The sequence below is a fragment of the Rhinopithecus roxellana genome, chromosome 18 (genome assembly GCF_007565055.1).
Source record: "Rhinopithecus roxellana isolate Shanxi Qingling chromosome 18, ASM756505v1, whole genome shotgun sequence".
In the NCBI taxonomy this organism is placed as follows: Eukaryota; Metazoa; Chordata; class Mammalia; order Primates; family Cercopithecidae; genus Rhinopithecus; species Rhinopithecus roxellana.
The window spans coordinates 1,839,125-1,857,108 of record NC_044566.1 but is presented as its reverse complement, the minus strand read 5'-3'; the positions used below and the strand labels follow the sequence as shown (position 1 = coordinate 1,857,108).

The 17,984-nt window shown below is 38.5% G+C and overlaps 1 protein-coding gene across 2 annotated transcripts in view; it reads right to left on the bottom strand.

The window, feature by feature from the left end:
• The window catches only part of MYO16 (myosin XVI), a 609,548-nt gene that overhangs the window by 291,424 nt on the left and 300,140 nt on the right, over nucleotides 1–17,984 (bottom strand). For both annotated transcript variants that reach the window (XM_010384748.2, XM_010384747.2), the window contains exons 15-16: nucleotides 17,540–17,657; nucleotides 6,673–6,820 (exon numbers count right to left, since the gene is read on the bottom strand). In XM_010384748.2, the coding sequence (XP_010383050.1) occupies nucleotides 6,673–6,820; nucleotides 17,540–17,657 (266 nt within the window). The remainder of the gene's footprint in view (nucleotides 1–6,672; nucleotides 6,821–17,539; nucleotides 17,658–17,984) is intronic.

The following is a 17,984-nucleotide window of genomic DNA, read 5'->3' as shown; positions in this document are numbered from 1 at the left end:
ATCATTTCAACACTCCACCTTTTTCTTTTTCTTTTTTCTTTAAATGTGTTAGAGCTGGGAATCTAACACTACCAATCAAAAAGTTCTGATGAACAGAAACTTGAAAGCAAGCATACCTTAGTTTGAAATCCACCCCTGTCATTTACCAAATGTTCCAGCTAAACATCCTTGAACAAGTGATATATTTGGCTTCTGATTTATTTTATGTAACATAAAGAACAGAAGGTAGGATGGAAGCCACTGACCCAATTCCTCTCGTTCTCATTTCATGGTGAAATGTCCTTGCTAACTTACATAGGTAGTCTAACCACTCATATAATGGCTACACTGTCCACCCAGGGTAACAAAAGTTCTGTTAGTTCTAAAACGTTTATGATCTTCTAGATTAAAATAAAGACCTAGCGTAGTTTGTTTTTATAGTCTCAGTGACACAAGGAAATAAAGACAGTGATTGCCATCTTGTGGGCAGCATTGTTGTGGAGACAATTTAGGGATAAAGTCAGCAGGGCCTGGATTCAGATCTTGGCTGCTGGGTGACATCTCACTATACAATACAGACACAGCCTTGCACCCTCTGCTTAGCTGTGGATGAAGATTCAGTGAGTGAACAGAGACAAAAACTTCAGAGAGCGCCTGGCATGTGGGAAGTACCCCATGAACTGCGCTGATCATGACTGTGACTGTCACTTAGGTTATTAATAATGGAGTCTGCGAGAATCTGATGAAAGCGCCTCCTGTCTTGACCTTTTGTCTTGGGAGCACCTTCAAGCTACTTACTAAGTAAATAGCTTATTATATCACAAAATTATGAAGACTCACCTCCACATAGTACTTAAGTTTTCCTTTACCTCTTTTTAAACATTATGTGATACTCTCAGATTAGGTTCACTGTTCATAATAACCCCTTAGCAGAAACCAAACCTTCACGGGAGCTGCTTGCCGTGACTTCCCCGTGACAGGTACAGCTCCCAGCAGGATCACAAGTTCAAGCTCGCGGTGACTCAGCTTTTCCTTTCATGGCCACACGGGTTAGAAACAGGTCACACGCTCTGAATCAAACACTGCTTGCTTTCAACTTAGCACTCAAAATCTGACCTTTACTGACAAATGTTATCCTGCAGCACCACAATCATTTCCACCATTCATCAATACAAAAGGAGATTTGGAATAACTTTTTGGATTTAGGAACTTTAGGATTTAGCTTTTCTGGGACTAAACCCATCTAAGCTGTTGAAAGTATGCAGAAGATAAACAATGAATGACTATTGCTGGCTTGCATTAAATCTCAATTCCCCAAAGCAGAAATTACATTCGTTCCCCAAATGTAATGTTTGTATGATATACAAAGGGTAAGAAAACTTGAAATAGTCCTTGTAAAACAAACAGCTGGAGGTGAGGGGGTTAATAGTCAATATAGGGAAGAAACATATATAGGAAGCAGTCAATATAGGAAGAAACATAAGTGAAAAAGAAACTTTTGGTGACAAGCATTTGTGTTTGTGTTTCTTCATTTTTCTATTTTTATTTTAATTTCTTGGTTTGGATTTTTGTTTTGTTTTGTTTTTCTCGTCTGACTTTATGGAGAGCTCGCCATCTTGTGGAATTCCAGATCCATGCAGTCTTACTGCCACAGCTCAAAATATAGAAACCTACAGACTTTTCTTCTTGTTGTTTTAATAATCTGTGGAGGAAGATGCTTATGCAAAGTGTTATAAATACTGTTTTCATGCAGCTAAGCCTTAGGAGGTGATGTCTATATCTGTATCACTTATATTCTAAAGTTAGGCACACGTCCTATCTGCTGTTTCTAGATATCATTCCTATGTTACAAACAAGAAAGTAGTTTTACATTCATTTTAATGCTGAAATAAACCTCCATAAATTTTCATGTGATACTTTCAACATTTTTAGTTCTAAAAACAGAGTCAAAGCTAAAGAGCACTTTTGTAGCTTTAATGATAAAAGCGAATTACAGGCCAGGCACAGTGGTTCATGCCTGTGATCCCAGCCCTTTGGGAGGCTGAGGCGGGTGGATCACTTGAGGTCAGGAGTTCGAGACCAGCCTGGCCAACCTGGTGAAACCCCATCTCTACTAAAAATACAAAAATTAGCCAGATGTTGTGGCATGTGCCTGTAATCCGAGCTATTCAGTAGGCTGAGACAGGAGAATCGCTTAAGCCGGGGAGGCAGAGGTTGCAGTGAGTCAAGAGAGCACTACTGCACGCCAGCCTGGGCGACAGAGCAAGACTCCAAAAAAAAAAAAAAAAAAAAAAAAGAAAGAAATTACAGCAATGTTTTCTTCTCTCTGGAGGTCTAATCATCTAAGATGATAAGTACTGAATATGCCTTTAGCTCACAGTTACATATGCATGTATATTTTATTTTGATTCATGTATCCAGTGAGTCGTTCTGAACAAAGAAGAGAAAGAATGAATTTGAAAGAAGGCTGCTTGTAATTTCTGTAGTGTTTGCTTTAGGACTTAGTGTACTTCATCCAAATTCCACTAAAAGCTGCACTGTGGAATGAGTGAGTCAGCAAAGAGATGCTGTGTTCATGTGATCACATGTAAGCTGGTGTGCTCTACATAATAGGAATAGCAATATTATTTTGAAAAAATCAGACAAGTAGATGTGACAATAATAATGCCATCCTTAATAATAGTAGATATACTACATATAATATAGTGTATATAATACACAGATTAACAAGAGTAGATATACTATTAACAATAGTAGATATAATTATCTACTTAATAATAGTAGATATACTACATATATGTAGAATCAGGCAGCCCCCAGAATCACAGCAGATTCATAGAGACTCCAGGGACACCTCGTGGTCAGAACAAATTTATAGACAAAACAAGGGAAGTGCCGTAGAGAGATCGGCAGGGAGGTATAGAATCAGCTGGATTGGTTACAGGTTGGTGTTCACTTTATTTGAACAACTGAACACTCAGCAGTCTATCAGTGGTTGAAGTGTGGCCTCTGGGATTGGCCAAGACTTAGCTATTGCTACAGGCACATACGCCTAAGTTGGGTTTTCAATCTTGTCTGCCTATTAAGCTAGGTTATAGTTCGTCCCCAAGGACTCAGATATAGAAGCATGGAGTCCTCCTCCAGCCATATTTCGTTTGCTTTAACATATGATATTAAGCATTTTATGAATAGCAATATCATTTACCTATGAGTACCAATTTTAAGGAAGGGATTCAGAAGGATTATCAGTTTGTGAAAGGTTAGAAAGCTCGCAAATTCAGGTTTCTATTTCTAATTGTGAGCAAGCCAAATGGTTTCCAAAACTAAGGAACTTAATACTCATAATTACTAAACAAAGATTCGATACTAACCTAAATTTAAACATTAAACAAATATGAACTCCTCAAACCTAACCAACATTGTAAAAGTGAGAAGATTCACCAACATTATAAATGTGAGAAGACCCACATAATATAAACCACAAAAATACTGCGATACATACTGTATTATAACTTGAAAAACAGCTTGCTTTACCGTTAAAGTTTTCCTGTGAAATTGTCATTGTACAAATGCTCCAACTGATGTCTTCATGGATCTGGATGGTGGTGGGTGGTGAATATTTTCATGGAAAACGTTGTTTTGCACCCATTAGATATTTATGATACATTTTAATAAAGTAACTGCTTTGTTCAAGAGAATTGAATTATTCATGATCTTCCTAAGTTCTTTCCTGTTGGAACTCCTCATAAAGTCACCCCTGACTGTTTGACTTTCTAAATAGCCTAAGTGACTCCAAACTCTTTTTTGCAAAGAGAAATGAATGTCAGAATTGAAGCTCAACACAGAAATCCTTGTTTTCTCCCACACACTCACACACTTCAAATGACTCATCCAAACCACAGATCAAGAAGTTAAATTGTTTATTTAAATTATAGATTAGATTATTCCTTTTCATCATCAGTGGCCATATGTCTACAGTGCCAAGCACATACCCACGTGCACACACATGCACACACACAGATACACACACAGACACAGATGCACTCTAAGCTACGGATCTGCTTGAGGCTTTGAGTTTTTGCTCGTTAGAAGGATTAGGAGCAGAGAAACCCAAAACTCTTCTCTTCCTCACAGGCTATCTCTCAACCTGCAATCCCTAGAATCCAGTGAGTCGCTTCCCCCCAAGGTCAGCATGTTCCATTAGCGATGTTCAAGGTAGAAAAACACAAAGTTAATCTCAGGGGATGGGTTTTGTCCATACTGCTGTTGCATAAAAGGGATTCACTTGAGTATAGCTTCTTCATGTCTCTGGCTTTGATTTCCTCCTTTACAATATGAAGGGATTTGACTTAAAATATTTCCAATGTTCTGGAAGCTTGGAATTTTTATATTTCTATCACTTTTGCCTGGGTTACCATACTTTAATATTAGCACTTTCTTCCAAATTTCTATTGCATTTTTGGGAACAGAAAACCCTAAAATAGTTTTTCTTTGTAAATAAAACACAATTTTGACTTAACTACTTTCCACCTACGCAACATGACAAACCATATCCATAGCCTTGGACGTCTTCACTGAAATTTAATGAGAGTAGTTAGTAATGTGACAGTAAATTAGGCCAATTCAGCCTCTTCCCCTGAGCGCACCTGCACCATCACTCAAGCCCTCACAGCAGTGGCGGGACAGAGGTTGTCTTATAATTTCTCCAAGCAGTTCTAGGTGTTCAGTCTCACACTGGCTCCATCACACTGCAAAGTCCCTCCTCTCTCCAGTGCCCTCCTGACACTCCTGCATCTCCACCTTGCTGTCTCAAAACCAGCAGGACTGGTTCTCTGGCCACTCTTCTCCTCCCCAGCACCCTGGTTCCCTCCGAGCCTTGTCACGATGTAAACGGCACAATGACACCATGTGTTGCTCAGGCCACAGTCACAGGAATCATTCTTGATCTCTTTACCTTATATCCCTCGCTCAGTGCATCCATCAATCCCAACCTTCCTACCTTCAGAGTGTCACCCACGTTTCCCCATTTCTCATCACCTGCACCACCACTACCATCAGTGCCATCATCACCTCCCCACTACCATACCAGGAATTTAGCTCTCTACTTCCAGCTGGGAATACCACAGGGACATCTCCACAGATGCAAGTCACCTTCAAAGTGAAAACCAATCCCCTTGCATACTCAGAACCCCCAATCACTTCCAGACAACTCTAAAGGAAATCTAAATTTCTGACCATGGCTGTTCTGTTCATGTTGTCTCTATTATCCTCCCTCTTTCCCATACAACTCTAATCTCAGCTCCTGGCCTTCATGTTGTCCCTCAAACATTGAGTATGTTTCCTCAGGCCCCTTGTACTCTTCCATCTCCCTTGGACACCACTTCAGATCTGTAAATGGCCTTCTCTGCTGTCTCTACCACAGGTACCACCTGGTAGGAGGCTCTTGATTAATGTATCTAAAAGCAGGATACCCACCTGCTCTTCTGTTCCCCAACCCTGATTTATTTTTCATCATGTCACCTCGACTATTACCAACCTGTTTATTAATGTCTCCCCAACCAGAATATAATGGCTTCAGATGGAGAAATAGCACAGCAGAGCAGAGAGAACTAGAGATATATATTTTTTTGCAGGCTTAAAGCAGCCTATATGTGTACTTAAGAGGGGGGCTTGTTGGGGAAGCCCCCTGCCATTTGTTATCTCAATAATCACTTGGCCTTAACCACTGTCTTGACTACATGCATGTAAGTGAAGAAACCCTTCTGTGTGTGTGTGTGTGTGTGTGTGTGTGTGTGTGTCTATGTTTTCTCCCATAGCATCCTTTATTTTTCTCACAAAAGTTCTCCTAAAATTGTGCAAACTCACACCATTCCTCTAGATCTAATAATAAACACCCAATAAGCCATAAATCAGGTATCAGCAGGTATCTGAAGTCAATCCACATGTCCCTCAGAGTCTAGTTCCCACATCCCCTGCCACTGAATTGAGTTTGGATCAGAATCCAATTCTCTCTTGCGCTCTTCTCCCACCAACTTCTCTTCTGAACAGGGTTCATTCCCCATATTGTTACTTGTTCTCATCCTAATACAAATCTGGACCAATCCCTGTGGCGGAGACGCACTAAACCAGCCAGCTAGCAGAAGTGCAAACATTGAGAAAACATTTTTCACTCACTGTCGATATGGCCCGTCACTCCCATCGTTCTCGTATGACCAAGGCATCCTAATTTTAACACAAGTGTTTTCTGCCTCCAGCAAAAGAAATCGCCCCTCAGGTTATGTGTGCTATGCATCTCAATCCATGATAAACCTTCATCCACCAATGAATAATCATACTTACTCAGATAATATTGCCCATTATCTCAAAACAGGGCCATGAATTAGGAATACAGAACTAATGTGATAGCCAAAATACTTAAAAGGAGTACAGGAGTTTATATATGCCCAAGTTTTTTTCTGATCAGAAAACTAGTAAAATATAAATATAAGTCTGTTCACACACATACAACTTCACCCAAACATTCAACAAACAGTTGGAACCTTGTTATGTGGATGGTTTCAACCTAACAGTATCCAACAGTTATCTTTTACTCACCGTTTTGTCTCTGAAAAGAAAGAAGATAATTTAAGACTACCAAATTACAATCACAATTTGAAGGCATAGCTTTTAGATACAAAATACTTAGTTACTCACCGGTGTGCACATAAATTATTAAGATGAAGTCCATATTTTTCTTCAGCAGATAACCCATCCATCAACAAGTAGAAAATGAGAAAATTGCTCTGGCCAAGAGGTTGTGAAACAAGTCTGGATTTCTCTAGCAAATATGTATAAATTCTGGCTGGTTGGGAAAAGAAAAGTAATTCTGTTAAATGGCAGAGTATTCATTTCATTTCCATAAATTAACACATATTAATTAATTACAACAGATACAAGGACTGTTGATTTTTCCCTTTCCCATCTATTTACATTTTATTTTATTGTCATTTTGCATTAGCTAGGACTTTCAATATGATGCTGAAAAGACGTGGTTTAAGGGGACATCCTTCCTCGTCCCATATCCAACAAAGAACTTGGTGCACAAATATAATCTGGAACAAGATTTGCTCTTGCCTGTAACAAAGGCTTTGAAATAAGCTTTGGAATTTTCCTCATTAATATCTCACTGTTCAAGAGTCCCAGCCATGTTGGTAGGGTGGATATTAACATACACTGCTCAAAAAGTGCTCCACTAAAGGCACTGACAAGCATTCCCCGCAACGAAATCAGAATTATACGTGGCCACGTTATGAAGGCCCAGGGAGATAGACCATGGTCCCTCACTGCCAGAAACACCAGAAGAAATCCACTGCAGCAAAGGAGAATGCAATTTGAATTCACACAGATACAGTTTAATATACAGAATGTATTTGAGGATGAGGTAGATGAGGTGTCTATAAAGTAACACAGGTCCAGTGTGAACAATGTGCGGTCATCTTCTCCTTTTATTCTGACCACACGCAGTAATAGGACTACTATCTAATGTTTATTTAGTCCTCTGTTTTCAAACCATTACAAAAATAAAATAAAATATAACCCAATTCATAAATATAAGGTGTTGAAATTTATTTAATAGTAGTTGATTAACAAGGCCAAAAAGATGCAATATGGTAATCACAGCCTCAGTTTTGCTTTACATATGAAGATCGGCAATTCAGAAGCTAGCATTGGTTAAAATTATGACTGTATGTTTGGCATGCTGCAAATTTCATTGTTTCTGGAGCATTAAAAAATTAATATAGGTTTATTTTTATCATTATGAATAATCAGGTTATGTATTTTAATTTAATTTAATTTTTATTTATTTATTTATTTATTTACTTTTTGATTCATAGTCTCACTCTGTTGCCCAGTCTGGAGTGCAGTGGCTCACTGTAACCTCTGCCTCTCTGGTTCAAGTGATTCTCCTGCCTCAGCCTCCTGAGTAGGTGGGACCACAGGTGTGTGTCACCACACCGGCTAATTTTTGTATTTTTAGTAGAGATGGAGTTTTGCCATATTGGCCAGGCTAGTCTTGAACTCCTGACCTCAAATGATCTGCCCACCTCAGCCTCCCAAAGTGCCGGGATTACAGGGGTGAGCCACCACGCCAGACCTGTATTTCAATTTTAAATGCAAATGTGAATTATTACAATTTTCCTCTTTGAAGTAAGAATCCAATGTCGATATTATTTGGGTGAGGGGTGTTAAAGAATGGCAGTTCTTAGAAAGGCAAATGGTTATAATTATATCATACATTTGAACTTTTAAAAAATCTCATGTAATGAATTTGCTAAGCATTATTCTAAAGTCCAGCCACTAAAAGCAAAAATGTGGTGTCTCCCAATTTAATTGTGTGCAGCAAATCTGTTCTAACAACTAGAACCACTATTTACAGTGCCTTTCAATGCATTTAGTAAGTGGTCAATTTAGCTAATCAGAATGATTATCAGAGTTTTTGAAATTTCAAATTTAATATCCCTTAGTAAGATAAGTTGTCTAAAGAGACAAGTTTGGGAAAAGTCGCCAGGAGTGCATAAAGGAAAGGTCTTTCAAAATATCCCTTTCACTGGTGACAGAAAAGCCCCAAGGTGATGGTAAAATTAGAATGGGGCTGGTATCAAGTCCTGAATTAGCAATAAACCTCAGTGGATGAACACGTGTGCTCGAATGTGTGTGCACAGGTCTCCATGAGAATCAATTAGATAGTAATTTCAAGTTAAGTTTTAAACACTTTTTTTCTTTTTTTCCTCCTTAAATTCTTCGCTGGAAACATTTTCTATTTAATATTAATAATATTCATCTTGAATTAATTTACTACTCAAGAGGATATTCTTTAAAAACCTAAAGACATTTTAAATAAAATTATCTTCCTTTTGTTCCTAACCTTTAGGCATGAAATACCAGATGAGAAGGGAGAATCAAACAGTCATCTTGCTACCATTCTTGGAGAAATGGTTGGCTAACCCCCAGCTATCCCAGCCAATATGCAAGCTCTGCTTGAAGCAGTATTCAAAACTAATCAAATTCCACATCACGGAGTCACTTTGATATCTTTCATCTAAATTCAAAAACAGTGTAATTATTAATCAACCTGGTTAGCTCATCTCCAGCAGTGAATAAAATTGCTGTGGATTAGCAGAATTCTGATCAGCAGGGTTTCAAAATATGTATACATCTTGAGTGAGCTTTTAGATGGAAGCAAACACAAGACAGGCCAAAATTCAAATTGCCATGAAACTCTAATATTCCTTCAAATGGAGAAATGCAGACTTTTTGTTGTGTCTGAAATGAAATGGTAAAAATGGAAGGAGTATGATGGGCTTCTAAGTTAAACAGGTTTCAGGACACATTCATGTAAGTGTTCATACATAGAAACATTCTATTAACAGTTCTTGACTTATCAAGACTTCTATGTTTTAAAAGCTCTTTTATGTCTGAAATACTTTTGACTAGAAACATTCTTGTAATTCTCTACAAGTGCCCACATATTCATATATGTATTCCAAAAAGTTCTGGTGCTGAAAAAATACATGTTTGCAGATTATATGTAACACAAAATGCAATAAACTATTTCATAGGGCTATACAGCTTTTGTTCATTATGAAAAAAAGTGGGGGAAATAAACTTCCCTTTCTTTCAAGAAAGAAAAATTCCTGCCTTTGTTCTTCCCATTGACTTCCAGAAACTTCCAACACCCAATCTCACCCTGTCGCAGCCATCTAGTTATGGGTACATGACCACTTAGGGCCTGTTCCCAGAAAGTATTGTCATGCCTTCAATTAGCAACCACCAAAAACATATTATCAATTAATTAGGATAGCCAAATATTTTCCCTTTCACACCTATGCATTTCTTTCCATCTCATTATTCATGGTCAGGGTGGTCATCACTCTGGTGGTGTAACCTAAGTGAAAGTGCTTCCCACAGGAGTCAAATGGACGGATCCTACTCTGGAGTCTGACACTGCCAATCCTCGCATCCCTCTGGACTTCATTTTTCCTATCTGTAATATGAAGAAGAAAAGACGTGAAGGTTCCAAGATTCCTCTGACTCCAAGCGGAAGGTGCTACCACTTAAAGCACCTACTGTGTACCATACACTATTCTAGTGTCCTTCTAACATTGCCTCATTTAAAATTCTGTTGCAGGACTTTTCACATTGAAGCCCAACTGTCTTGTCTCCTAAGCCCAGGGTGTTTGCAATAAAGGATGCTGCTCTTCGCATAAGATCAACTAAAGTACTTCGAAACTTTTAAAAGAATGTCCTGCTAAGTATGTAATTCTAAAACTAATTGATGATGGTAACAAAGATGGTTATTCATCTGTTATTACGCCTCTACTTTATTTAACAACAGGATTTGGAAGAAACACAAAGCAAAGGCCTTAATATATTTTCCATTTCATTTCCAGTAACTTTAAGGTTTAAATTTCTTAAATAGAACACATAGCCTGGCTACATTTACTGGAAGATATTTTCTATCATTAGTAAATTTCAATTTCAACTTAAATACACTTGGATATTTTCAGGGCACAAACATCAAAATCCAAGTATTCTTGACATTCCTCAGGGGGACTCTGGACCTCCCTCCCTTTTGAGTTCCTCCCACTTACTTCTGGGAAAGGGATAATCTAAGATTTGAAATAAAAGTGAAAGAAAAAGAAACAGTGAGTGATTTAAAGAGCAATGTTAACATATTGAATATTCATGGAAACTCTAGGAGTTTGGGGTGATAGTTATCCCCTTTGGACAGAAGAAGAAAATGAGGTATGGAAGATCCAGTGAGCTGCCCAAGGCCCGTGGGCACAAAGTAAACGAGCCAGGACTCAACCCCAGACCTTGTGGCTCGTAAGGACTACAGAGGGAACTCAGAGCTTAGAATCAAGCAAACATCTGCCTTTTGAGCTCGCTGAATGCATTGCCGATGGTGATGAATTTGGCCCTCTGCATATTCTGGGTGCAGTTAAAAGCATGGCCTTATGGACTCTCAATGTCTTCCAGTCCTTTACAAGTAAGCTCTTCTAAAAGTCCTTCACCCTGTTTTTGGTGAACAGAATTCTCTTCAATAATGAATATTCCAGAAGAGGAGATCATTTTCTTGTTTGAGAACTTATCTGGTCAACAGCTAAGATTTACCTTGATAATGAGAATAACTCTGTTTTGAAAATCTAGCTGCTAAGTGAGATTTGGGACATGGCTGATCATATGCTCTTTTCACAAGGCCCCTCAGCCAAATAAGATTTATGAAGATGCACTGAGGCCAGTGTTCTTGGCACCCCTTTATTAGCACTGGCTCCTTTGCAGAGGCAGCCTGATTAAACCATTAATAACTCCATCATGATACTAGAAACAGTCAACTTCAAAAGTGCTTTATTTCCAATTAAATAAAAAGCAGCTGAAAAGAACACAGGAGACCATGGAGTCTGGTCCCCTAATTTTATATCCGGGTAAAAAGAATCAGTGACATTCACCTATTCACCTGAGTTTACAACCCAATGGCCAACCTGAAATTTGATCTAGAAGGCCCTTTTCCATGTGCCCAGCTACCTTGCATGAAGATGGTTTTACAACCTGATTTGTTGCTCCCAGGAAACAGGTGACTTGAGAGTAAATTAGAATAAGAAAGAGCTCACTAAAAATGTCGCTATCACATATTTTTGAAGATCCAAAACAATAAAGTGATTATTTGATAAGAATGAAGACAGTATATTATTTTACTTTATCTGTGCATGTTCAGTGAGACAGTTTTGTGTACTATATTAAAAACTGCACACACTCAAAAGTGAATGAAAATTTATGGTTTTGTACCCTTAAAAGACAAGGAATGATCTTGTGCAGAAGAGAAAGAACTGTCATTCCCTTTCCAGGAACAGATCCTAAGTGGTCATGTACCCATAAGGAGATGGGTGCAACAGGATGAGAGTGGGTGTTGGAAGTTTCTGGAAGCCAATGGGAAGGACAAAGACAGGAACTTTTCTTCCTTGAAGGAGACGAAACTATTTCCCCCACTTTTCATAATGAACAAAAACTGTATAGCCCTACAAAATACTTTATTGCATACTTATGTTACACATAATCTGTAAACACATATTTTCAGGACCAAAACTTTTTGGAAAACATACAAGAAGATGCCATTAATATCATCAATTGATTTGTATGTCACGCAATGTAAACCTCTTTGCATGCTCAGATGAAAAATACAAATTGGCAGGGACTCAGGCAATGGTATCGGCAAATTACTCTAAGTCTCAAATAAAAGGTGCTGTATGGCTAAAACTAAGTCATTGTTGGCAAAGTTTTCCTTTTATTTCTACAATAACTTTTTATAAACTTGTCTGTGCAGTGATAGTAACATGTTGTATAAGTCACTCAATCCTGAAGGAGGGTGGCACTTACACCAGCGAACCTAAATAATCATATTTTAAAACAAATAATCAGATCAGGGAAAATACTAGACTAGAAGCCAGACTAGAATGTTATTTATAAATTACATTTTCCCCCAAACAAGAAACAGTCCTTACTTATCTATAGTTAGTGTTTCATAAAACTGAGGCTGGTATTTTTTATATTATGATTTGTGGTTACATCTCTGATGAAAGATTTGACATTAAATTATAAAAGTATAACTAATAGTAACAATGAAAGAAACAGCACCTATCAATCTTCAAATTAGGATGATGATACTCCCTGTCCAATAAAATGGTAAAAACTGTTTCATAAACGCTGATAATTTAAAGAAAAACAGTCTACCATAAAGTATAAACTCAATCTGTAATCAACACTTATTTGACCTGGTCTGAGATAGAGTAGCATCATTCCAATTTGATTAACTATTTTAGTGAACATTTACAATTCTGAATGCTTTTACAGGGGACTGGCTTGAATGACTCAGCTCTCTTTAAAATGTATGTGAAGTAGTTTATGTGTTTTTTATTTTTCTTTCATAAAGAGTCTTGGCAGCAAATTGAATTATTTAAAGGTATCACTGATGTATAACAAAAGTATCATTTACTGATAGCTTCTTAAAGTATTCAGGGTGCCCATTTTTTTTGAGCAGTGATGATTTCATTCTTAAACTGAAAATCATTTTAAAGCAAAAATTCATACAATGGATTTCCATTACTCTTTGTTACAGGATGGATTTTATTCTTAAAAAACCCCAAAAACTACATATTGAAGTCTTCATCCCCAATACCTTGGAATATAACCTTCTTTGGGAATAGCATCAATGCAGAGATCCAGTAGTCACCCCTTATCTTCAGTTAATACATTCTAAGATCCCAGTGGACCCCCGAAACTGAGGATAGTACCAAACTCTGTATGCATGTTTTTCTATACTTACACATCTCTGATAAAATTTAATTTATAAATTAGGCACAGCAAGAAATTAACACAGCAACTAACAATACAATAGGACAGTTGTAACAATATGCTGTTCACAATTCCAGGGGTAGGAGATTGTTTCCTACCATGGATCTTAGCAACCTCAGCATACAATTTGTTTTCTTTCTTTATTAAGTTGAGAACATTCACCTTTTCATGAAAAGGAAGCACTTTTCAGTTTCTCTTTGGCCTATGCAAATTTCCAGCCTCACCACTCCTGTACTCTGAGGCCATTATTAAGTAAAATAAGAGTTACTTGAACACAAGCACCAGGAAACTGGCACCATCTGATAACTGAGAGAGCCTCTACGTGATTAACAGGTGGGTAGTGGAGACATCGTGGATATGCTGAACAAAGGGGCGATTCACTTCCCAGGCTGGATGGAGTTGGAGGGCAGGAGATTTCATCACATTACTCAGAATAATATGCAATTGAAAACTTATGAACTGTTTACTTTTAGAATGTTCTGTTTAATATTTTTGAACCACAGTTGAGGTCGAGTAACTGAAACCACAGAAAGCGAAACCTTAGTTTAGGGTGAAACTACAGTACTCAAGTTACAATAAGGTCATACTGGAGTAGGGTGTGACCAGCGTCCTAATCCAATGACCTACTCCATACTGGAGTATGGTGCGACCAGTGTCCTTTGGAGAAGAGAAGAGACACAGGGAAAAGGCCATGAGTCAAAAGAGGCAGAGACTGGAGCAATGCATCTCCAAGCCACGGAGCACTAAGGATCAGCAGCAACCATCAGAGCTAGGAATGGGCAGGGGAGGTCCCCCCAGAGAAGCCAAGAGCTCGTGCATCTACAGACACCTGAATTCCAGACTTCTAACCTCCAGAACTGTGAGACAATTAATTTCTGTTGTTTCCAGCCACCACATTGGTGTTCATTTGCTACTGCAGCTTTCGAACACTGACATCTAACACATTCTAATATCAACCCTGTTCAGTCTATGCTAACAGGCACAGGAGACAAGTACATGCTATTAAGTTACTCTGGGAGACATGGGAACATCAGATCCACAGCTGAAAGAGTGCTTTCATTTTTGGACTTAAACAATGTTGAGCCCTAGGCAGCATCTTTAAAATTATCTGGTCCAGCTGGTGTCTGCCCCTTCCTCTTGCTTAGGCACAGCCAGCGTAGGCGTGAGAGAGTGCGTGGCAGACGGGAGGATGTTGCACGGCAGGTTCTGATGACTGAGTAAAAACGTTCCTTCTCGGGAACATCGACCTGCTCTTTGTAGTACGCACAATATACCTTTGTACTCAAAACCCTTTCCACGTGGTAAGGGATACTTGAAGAAATTTGTCCTCTTTCTCTTGAGTTCTTTCTTTTTCAGTATAAACATTTTTAGTTTTGTCAACACTTTACTCCAAAAACATGACATTGGAACTTTCGCTGTCCTGATAAACATTTTCTGAACATATTCCTTTTATTTCTCTTCTTAAAAACAGGAAACAACTGAGTTCCCAGTCTCACCCCTAGAGGGCCCTGTGGGTCCTACCGCGTTTAAGATCTAGGCAGTAGACTTCTATGAATGCCATCTCACCACTGGCTTTGTTACTTTGTTTATAGCAGTTTATTACTCTTAAATAAAAACATTAAAAACGATCACCAAATCATTTGGCCAGAGTTTTAAAAGAACACAGCAGGAAGCTATGAAACAAACAAACATAGGTGATAAGAAATAAATTAAGGATGTTAATGAGGGGAACAGAATGAGTAGAAAGTCCATCCGGAAAGTGGAGAAAGGTGGAGCACGCCTGTCATCAATGCCCCGATTGCCATTTCCGTAAGAGAAAAATAAGCTCTACACAAGGCTGAAATTATATCGAAATTATGGTCACAGTTCCTTAACAATTTAGAGAACCTTGCTGGGCCTCGAACTGCTCCAGGCCCATCATTATGAATATGCGTCACCTCTGGTCTCAAAGCTGCCTGGACAAGCTGCCTGAGAGGTGTACGTGGGGCTGATTAGCTGAAGATGTGAGGGACCACGTGTCCACTGAGATTGTGGATTAACAGAAGGCTCAGTTCATCAGTGTTTACAACAAAGTTTTCCAGTTCTTTTTAATATGTATATATAATTATTTTCTAAATTAACGTTCCTAAAGAAAAGGACCCTCTAAACTCTATCCAGAAAAATAAACAAGAGGAAAAAAAAAAGAAAAAAAAGTTAGGAATGGATGACACCTTCAGAAGTCGGTTATTTTCTTTCCCTCTTGGTAAAGGAAACATGAAATTGAGAGGAAAAATTCATGCTGGTGACACCCCAGATGAGCTTCTCCTCCTTGCACTAGTTGTGCATAAACACGAGTGGCCTGCTTTCAGCTCTCAGAGCTCTCAGACACTCATGTCCCATGAATCACCTGGGAATCTTGTTAAACTGCAGTCTCCATCAGCCAGTCTGGAGTATGGCCTCAGATTCTGCATCTATAACAAACTCCCAAGTGATGACGCGGTGCTTGTCCTTGGGCCAAACCTTTGAGTGGCAAGCGGCTGGAACACGGAGCTTTCAATGTTTCAGCTTCCTACTTTTGGAGAACTTACTACCCACTTAGAGAACATCACCACAGCCCACCAGTCACTAAGAGCTCAGCGGGGAACCTGTGCTCAGTATTACAGAAGCAAATCCGGCCCTTTCCCCTGGAGGAGCACACCTGGCCAGGTGTTAGGAAACCGAGACTTGAAAGCCAGAGCTTGAGAGCTTGAGGCTCAAGACAGTTCTCCGATGAGGTCTTCATAAAGAGGCAGACCTCAGAACTCTAAGTCATGCGTTTAAAAAAACAAATCAATGAACAAATAGCTTTCCTTTTGCACAACTTAACCTTCTAACTTCAACATCTAAAAGCATCTTTTCTTTCTTTTTTTTTTTTTTTTTTTTTGATACGGAGTTTTGCTCTCGTTGCCCAGGCTGGAGTGCAATGGTGCGATCTCTGCTCACTGCAACCTCCTCTGCCTCCTGGGGTCAAGCGATTCTTCTGTCTCAGCCTTCTGAGTGGCTGGGATTACAGGCATGTACCACCACACCTGGATAATTTTGTATTTTTAGTAGAGATGAGTTTCCCCATGTTGGTCAGGCTGGTCTCAAACTCCTCACCTCAGGTGATCCGCCCGCCTTGGCTTCCCAAACTGCTGGGATTACTGGCGTGAGCCACCACGCCCATTGCATCTTTTCTTACTCTTTTGATGCGTGTTATTTGTCACATTTAATTAGTAGAAATCTGATTCTGACATAGACTTGCTGCAAAATGCTATGTTTTTGTTTCTAGATTACAGTCAAAACTAACTTTTGTTTCCTGAAGGGAAAAATAGGGCAACTTTAAAAAGCCAAATAAAATTAAGCTCTTTCGGAAATCATTTATAATAATTGGCAAATGTTTAAGTGCTGACAGCTGTTGTAAAAGTTTTTTTTAGATATTCATCAAAAATTCTACCTATGATTGTATTTATATTATTAATTTGCATGAATAATTTGTTTTAATTGGAAAGATGTAAAATCCTAGGTGAATTATAAATTAGTTGAATTTTAAATAAGGAGTTTTCATAAAATATATTTGAAATAAATCAAATATGAAACAGTGTCTGAGTTTAGTTTGGTGATTATTTTGATGTTTAGATTTAATTCAATCATTTAACTATATGGATTCAGTTTTATTTCAAATAGATTTCAATGTGTGTTATGTGAAGAAATTATATATAATACTAAGGTATTATTTATTTCATTAAAGTATTTCAGTTTGTTTCTAGGTTCAGCAAGGATGATTCCTTTCAGCTATGTTTGGTTTGGGTTTGGTTTCTCATTATACAGTCTATAAAATAATCATCTTGAAAAGGTCCAGCTTGCATTTGAGAATATTTTTCAATTCACAATAACTTCAGCACTTATCACCTGATATCCCAGGTACGTATACACACATACACACGTACACACACACACCCTCAACTGAGTGCCTGACTGTTGATCCTTGTTCTAATGTAACACAAACTTTCCAGAAGTATCTTAAGCTGTTTACAGACATGGTCGTGATGAAGAATAGATTTTTTTCTCCCAGCATTGATTCATACATGGTGTCTCCATCATGTGCTTGTTTGCAACGTGGCCGCATGCTGGTTCCGCACAGGAAATCCACACTGACAAATGCTGCACTTACCTCCAGTTAGCTGTTGTTTCCTCTCACAGAACTGCAGTTCAAAATACTTGATGAAGCAACTGGACAAATCATTAAGCGTGGTCTTGGCATGTCCGAAGGCTTCTAAGATGCACATGACCTGTGGGAGAGGAGAACATTTTACTGAACTGCGCATATTTTAAAAAATAAAATTGATGAGTAATAGTCAGCAACGATGCAGGGAATACTTCTTGGTCTGAAAGTTTCTCTCCTGCTCATATAATGCCATATTGAATTTTTAAGACTCCTTTTTCCTCTAAGGCAAGCTACTAGCATCCTATGTCTCAAATAGACAGAGGACTTCACGACACTGCACTCTCCTTGCACATAAGAGAAGGAAAGCCATTCTCTTCACACATAGCCCCAAGCTTAACATATGTTATTGAGATTTCACACCTGAATAGAACAGTAAAATAGCATTTGCATT